We start from the raw sequence: 7,223 nt of genomic DNA, 5'->3' as shown, positions 1-7,223 counted from the left end.
CAACCAACAAAAGCAATCTGAACTAATGCAATTTTTGTCAAGCAAAATAGATTAACTGAACATGTTTTAGAGCTTAATTACACCGGTATGTACTAGTGTTGTCCACTTGAGATTTAATTGAACGCTTCATAAAACCAACTATAAAGACTTTGAAGTTTTTTTTTGGAGTTTTTGAATAAAGGTTTTTTTTTTTTTTTCTTTCTTTTTCCCAAAAAGCCCAAGTGGAATGACTGCCAAAGAGAGAGCATATTTGCTCCTCATAGTCACAGTGCAGTCATCATAATAAATAATAAATAAGGATTATATTGAGTAAACTACATAAAAAAAAAGAGCAAACCAACCTCTCCTCAACAGCACACTCCAGAAAACCCGAAGTATATTTACATATAATAATGTTTAAATAAAAACTGGTTTGAGTTTGTATTGAGCTGCTGTCATGAGAAGTGAAGTGAGGGTTCTTGGAAATAGTGGTAATAATAAACTTAAACGCAACCATTTAAGAAAGTTTAGTTGTGGATATTTACCCAATTTTCAATACAATGTTTAATTTCTATGGTCCATGTCAGTTCCTGACTTAGAAATTGACTTCCCGTTCTTTTCTTGAAGTGCTGTATGTCAAAAAGGGAAGGTAAAAAGCAACAACAGTCTTGTTTTCCAGTTGATGTACATGTCCGCTGACCTCCATCCTGTCCAAAAATCCATTTATCACTTTACTCAGGCAGTTTGTGGACACGAAAGATCTTTTTACTTGCTGAGCAGCAATTACAAGACCTGTCTTCAGATTTCTCTTTGCATAAATACATAAATTAGATTACTGAAAAAGATGGCAAAGAGTCAGCTCATCTCACCAGAATAAAGAGTAAAATATTTGTCTTTTTATATAATGTATACATGTATGAATAATATAATATAATATAATATAATATAATATAATATAATATAATATAATATAATATAATATAATATAATATAATATAATATAATATAATATAATATAATATAATATTCATTCATTCATTTTCTTGTCGGCTTAGTCCCTTTATTAATCTGGGGTCGCCACAGCGGAAAGAACCACCAACTTATCCAGCAAGTTTTTTACGCAGCGGATGCCCTTCTAGCTGCAACCCATCTCTGGGAAACATCCACACACACATTCACACACACTCATACACTACGGACAATTTAGCCTACCCAATTCACCTGTCCCGCATGTCTTTGGACTGTGGGGGAAACCGGAGCACCTGGAGGAAACCCACGCGAAGGCAGGGAGAACATGCAAACTCCACACAGAAAAGGCAACTGAGCCAAGGTTCGACCCAGCGACCTTCTTGCTGTGAGACGACAGCACTACCTACTGCGCCATTGCCTCGCCCATAACATAATATGATATAATATAATATAATATAATATAATATAGGGTGTTCCGCTGTCGTTTGAGCTCTGGCTGGGTCAGTTGGCATTTCTGTGTGGAGTTTGCATGTTCTCCCTGTGCTGGTGTGGGTTTGTGAATGAATGACTAATGTAATGTAATATAGAATATTGTAATGTAATATAATTTAATATAATAATACATAATATGGTTAAAAAATTGCATGCTTTTTTAATTTTAATTAGATTTTTAATATTACATTTGGCTTACTTTATAATGTAAATTCTTTTTACCCATGTCTGTACACTGATCTATATTATATGTCTGAGCAGCAACTTTTCTTGAATCAGAATGAGCTAGAGCTGGGCTGATACACAATATCATATTGAATCATGATAAAATTTGTCGATCATGATGATAAGCTCTGGATATTTTTACTCTATATTGATCCTACAGTAAGGGCCAATCACACATCAGAAATATGAAACAACAGGAATCTTTAATTGTGCTGATATTAGAGATGCACTTTTCAATTTTCAATTTTTGGCCGCTGGAAATTATCAGCCGAAAATAGGTCATGCTGTATTGTTTACAGCATGTATTGTATTGTTTACAGCACCCAGAATTGTTTAGTTCGCTCATTTCGCTTTCCCGCTAGCAGTATCCGCCTTCATTGTTGGGGTGCTCTTTGAAATCTGGAAGCAATAAAACTTATATCGTAATATATATCTTTATCGTTCAATATAGAAAATAATTATTGAGATTGCATTTTTGCCATATCGCCTAGCTCTAGTATGAGCTGAATTTTACGTAAATCTTTTGCTATTTGAAAATTTAATAAAAACATGCAAATTTTTTTTTAGAAATGAAATGAAATTAATTAAACATTATTAAAATAATGTGTATTTTAGGGTCTTAAAACATATTCAAAGTTCTATTCCATTACTAAAAACTGAGTTTAAACATTTTTTCGATCAAAGCAGATCCACATGTGAGGGTTAAAATGCAAAGTATTTAAATTTTTATTAAAGATTGTGCATTTTTTAACCTGTTGTGTGCTGCTCATTCAGGCAAATGCAAACACACAAGTTCTCGTTTGCTGAATACCTCAGCTAGTTTAAATTAACAAGCATGAAACCAATACACTGTAAGATTCTGCATTTCTAATTTTTTTTTCTTTCTGTTGTCAGAAAACTGCTTTTTCTCTCTCACCGCTGACCCCACCACCAAAGAGTTCTCGTCTCCAGGAAACCCTAAGTCATACCCAGCTTACTCCCGATGCCAGTGGCAGATCCGCGCCAATAAAGGCTCCGCCATCATTGTCAAGTTCAAGACCTTCAACATCGAGGATGACTGTTACAATGACTTTGTGGCGATTTATGACTCTCTAAGTCCTGACCGCTCTCGTGCCATCACAAAGTGAGATGATCCTTTCACACACTACTTCTAGATCAGTGGTTCTCAAACTTTTTTCACCAGTACCACCTTAGAAAAAAATTGTCTCTCCAAGTACCACCTTACGACCCTATTTTTTAACCAGTATTAAAAAATAGCGTCGTAGGCCTAATTAAGCAGCTACAGGTGTGCACAGTTTAAAAATGATGCAAATTAATTCCTATTATTAAGAATATGTATTATTGTCAATCACTTTAAACATTTTTAATAGTCTGAACATTAACTGTGCTTGCAGATTAAAAAAAAAAAGTTTTAGTTAAAATGTGCTTTTAAAAGTTCATTAAAAATTACCTGTTCTTAAAAAGTAAAAAGAAAACTGCTGTACTTAAATCTCAAGTATTCATAGTAGCCTATTCATCAAAAGCTGGAGATGTTGCTTGGACCTTATGAATATAGGCTCTATGTCATATTCCTACACTTTCAGACAAATCTTGAAATATATGTTAAATGTACATATGACCGGGTTCATACAGGCACAGCCTAATGAAAATCAAGGAATTTTAAGCACTTTTTCCAGCACCTAATTTTTTTTTCAAGACTGACATGTTATGTATTGAAGACCTGAAATGTATTCTCAGCAACCCATAAAACACTGCATACGAATAGATACAAATAAAAACGATTAATAATAATATGTATTAATCATATATTATTATTATTATTATAATAAACCTGCACTAAATGCTTGTGATATCTTTTTTGTACTCAAGTAAAATTACTATTACACTGCTAAAATAACACAAATTTTAGTAAATAATACTAATATTAGCTAAAAGTACTATTTTAAAAAGTACTCTTTTAAAAAGTACTAGTTGGTTACTTTTGAAAAAAAAAATCAGATTTTTATTATGAAATCACTTTTTTTAAGTTTAAACCTGATTGAATGGTTTAATTGCTTAAATCCCAAAGTTACATGTATAGGAATTTGCACTAACAAAGGAAGTATGGTAAATTTTTCCTTTCATGACAATTAATATTTTTCAAAAGCACTGGTAAAACTACCACATAATCTTAAAGGCCATAGAGACACTTTTTGCCCATTTTTTAAACGATATTTTCAAGCTTTGAAAGGTTAAATTAAAGTATATGGTAAAAAGATTTAAATTTAGCCTTTTATTTACATTTGTTACACTATTTTTCTTTACAATATGGCAAATTTGTTTCTTAAATAGCTGTACATCACATGTAGATTTTATTTTACACTTGATCTTAATCTAAAATAGAAACTTTAAAAAAAATACAAGTACACTGTCAGTAAAAAAATAAAACAAATGGCTTCATTTTACTTGAGGTATTTAAAATGTGACAACACTACATTTATCAAAGCAGTGCTTTAAGAGTCTTATTGTTAATTTTGATAAATAAACAAGTAACAACGGATTGCTTTGACCTGTAATGCTTTAAGACAGATCAGAATACAGCTAAATGTGTAAATCACACAAATACCTCATCCAGAAACATTTCCAGCATAATTCTTTTGTCGTAAAGAAACAAAAAAAATTCCACCTTTGCTAAAAGTAAGTTTCACTTCACAATACAGCCAAATAAGAAGACCATTAGCATTGTCATCGATTATGCATCAATCTAATTCTAAATACTTGATAACTTTGAATACTTTTGACTAAATTTAGTCAAGGAGCAAAGATAAATAATGTCTACTTTAATAGTGAATAGATCGCGATTATATTCAATCTGAGCACACAGGCGATCATGAGAGCACTTGCAGTTCATTTGAAAAAAGCATATTTAAGAGCTCGCATATCTGTTTTAGCGATTTGCGTACATGACTGCGCTGTCGTGTTAAAATAAAGCACTCGCCACATTTGCAGAAATTAGTAATTGCGCAATACCTCCATTCCCGCGCCGCCATTCAGAATGTATTTAGAGGAGTGACAGGTCAGAGGCGAGTCGACTGGCTGTCGGAAAGCGAAACCAAAACGTGTATGTAGATCATCAAAAAGGCAGGAAATATGTCCGCGGTTAAATTACTATGCTAGACATCTCTATAGTGAAAACATCCGAGAAGCATTATTCCAACAAAACATTTGTTTTTAAATTGTTTTTTCTGTCTCTGCAACACAGAAAGCATTTGTCCCGCCCTTACGTTTCACGCAACTAGACAAGGTAGACTGTGATTGGCTACTTTTCATGTCAGTCAAATCACGCTTCAGAATCAATTCTTAAACTTCGGAAACTGATTTTCAGCAGCTTATGACACAATGCACTAAAATAAACACTCTAAGCACAGTGTTGTGATCGTACGCTTCACAAAACAGCCACTGCTGATCACATCTATGTTATATTACGCATTAAAGGATTAAAAGTGTTAATTGTTTCTTTCATTATTCAGCGGTTCCTCCGCGTACCACTTGGAGGAAGCCCGCGTACCACTACAGTTTGAGAACCACTGATCTAGATGATCATAACAACATCCAGTATTGTTTAGAGGAATATACAGAGTTAAAGACATAGTTCAAAAATGAAAACTCAAATGACATTGTTTTATTTTAGACAAACTCTCTCTCTCTCTCTCTCTCTCTCTCTCTCTCTCTCTCTCTCTCTCTCTCTCTCTCTCTCTCTCTCTCTCTCTCTTTTCTCTCTCTATTCAATTCAATTCAATAAATGCTTTATTGACATGACAATTGTTACAAATGTTTATATGTATGTGTATATATATATATATATATATATATATATATATATATATATATATATATATATATATATATATATATATATATATATATATATATATATATATATATATATATATATATATATATGTATGTATGTATGTATGTATGTATGTATGTATGTGTGTATATATATATATATATATATATATATATATATATATATATATATATATATATATATATATATATATATATATATATATATATATATATGTGTGTGTGTGTGTGTATGTATGTATATATATGTATGAATGTGTATATATATATATATATATATATATATATATATATTATATTATTATATATATTATATATATCACTTTATGGTGACTTTCCATAAATGTTTTAGTTGTTTTTATATACTCTACAGACTGTATATTCTATCCCCAACCCTCACAGGAAACACTCAGTATTTTTTACATTTTCAAAATTTTTCTGGTATTGCTATTCTTGTGGGGACATTTAGTGCTCAAAATGTAAGCAATAAAAGATACACAACATAGAAGAAAAGAATAATCACCTAGCTCTACACTATAAAAAATGTCATGACAAAATGTCACAACAAATATTTATATGTTGTTTTAACTTTTAATAAATAAATCTTTTTTTTTTAAGTTATATAAAAGTTAATAGTGCGTTAAATAACTTCATATTTTCAGTCAATTTGATTGACATACGTTGAGATGACAACTTAATTTTAATCTACTACAAAAATGAAAGGCAGCAAGATTCTTTTTTTACAGTAAACTTTTCATTTGACGCTTTAAATTCAACCTTTCCCTTTCCATAAGAGGGCAGTGCCTTTAGATCATTTCAGTTACAAGAGCAACAACACAAAACATTTGCATGTATTTTTTAGACTAGTCAGAGTAATCTCTGACATGTAGTTTCCTGATTAAAGTGCGCACACAGAAAGCTGGGTTACATAAGTATTTAACTAAGTTCTCTTATGCACCAACTATCAAATGCACACCATTAGACGGTGAAAACAAACTACTAATGCAACTTTTTTGTTTAAGAAAACCCAGGTCTCCAGTCGAAGCATTCAAAGCAGTTCTGAAATTCCCTTTAGAGTAGACTCAGGGATTTATAAATTATAAAAAACCTAAACTTTGCACACTAAAGGAGGTATTTAAAGCAAAGGATGCTGTTTAATGCTGTTGGCTCTTTCCATTACAGACAGTGTGGTCTTCGTCCACCTACAAATCCTCTTGAGGTGGTTTCTTCTGGTAATCTTATGCTTGTCAACCTGGTTACAGATGAAGTCCGGAAACCAGGATTCAGAGCAACTTACAATGCAATTCCCATTACTCCAGGTAAAACCAGTGATCGGCTTTTTTATATAAAGTCATCATCTATGTTCAGTTAAGTCTTTGAACGCAGTTATTTGACTTAAATCTTGAAACCTGAATGTTAAAAGGACTAGAAAATGTTTCATGCCAGTTTATTAATGTCTGTTTTTGTTATTGTTCTTCTTCTTGTTCTTCTCATTTTCTCCCCCATATTCATTTCTAGCTGGGAGGTGTGGGCAAAGTTTGACTGATAGTACAGGAGAGTTTACTTCTCCTTATTTTCCAAGTTTCTATCCTCCCTCGGTGGATTGCAGCTGGAATATTAAAGTAAGCCTCACAATGACGTTTAAGTGTCCCTTATCAACAGAAAGATTTTATTGACTATTTAGCAAACATTTGGGTTAATATTTC

General features: G+C 32.0%; 1 protein-coding gene across 2 annotated transcripts in view; it reads left to right on the top strand.

Annotated features, from left to right (window-relative positions):
• The window catches only part of st14 (ST14 transmembrane serine protease matriptase), an 81,371-nt gene that overhangs the window by 45,533 nt on the left and 28,615 nt on the right, over positions 1-7,223 (top strand). For both annotated transcript variants that reach the window (XR_011006502.2, XM_680264.11), the window contains exons 7-9: positions 2,560-2,788; positions 6,700-6,836; positions 7,036-7,139. Coding sequence is in view for 1 of the 2 variants with exons in the window: in XM_680264.11 (XP_685356.5) it covers positions 2,560-2,788; positions 6,700-6,836; positions 7,036-7,139 (470 nt within the window). In the remaining variant the exon portion in view is untranslated. The remainder of the gene's footprint in view (positions 1-2,559; positions 2,789-6,699; positions 6,837-7,035; positions 7,140-7,223) is intronic.

The sequence above is a fragment of the Danio rerio genome, chromosome 15 (assembly GCF_049306965.1).
Source record: "Danio rerio strain Tuebingen ecotype United States chromosome 15, GRCz12tu, whole genome shotgun sequence".
NCBI lineage: Eukaryota > Metazoa > Chordata > Actinopteri > Cypriniformes > Danionidae > Danio > Danio rerio.
Note: the sequence above shows the minus strand (reverse complement) of the source record. Positions and strands in the feature narration are given on the sequence as shown.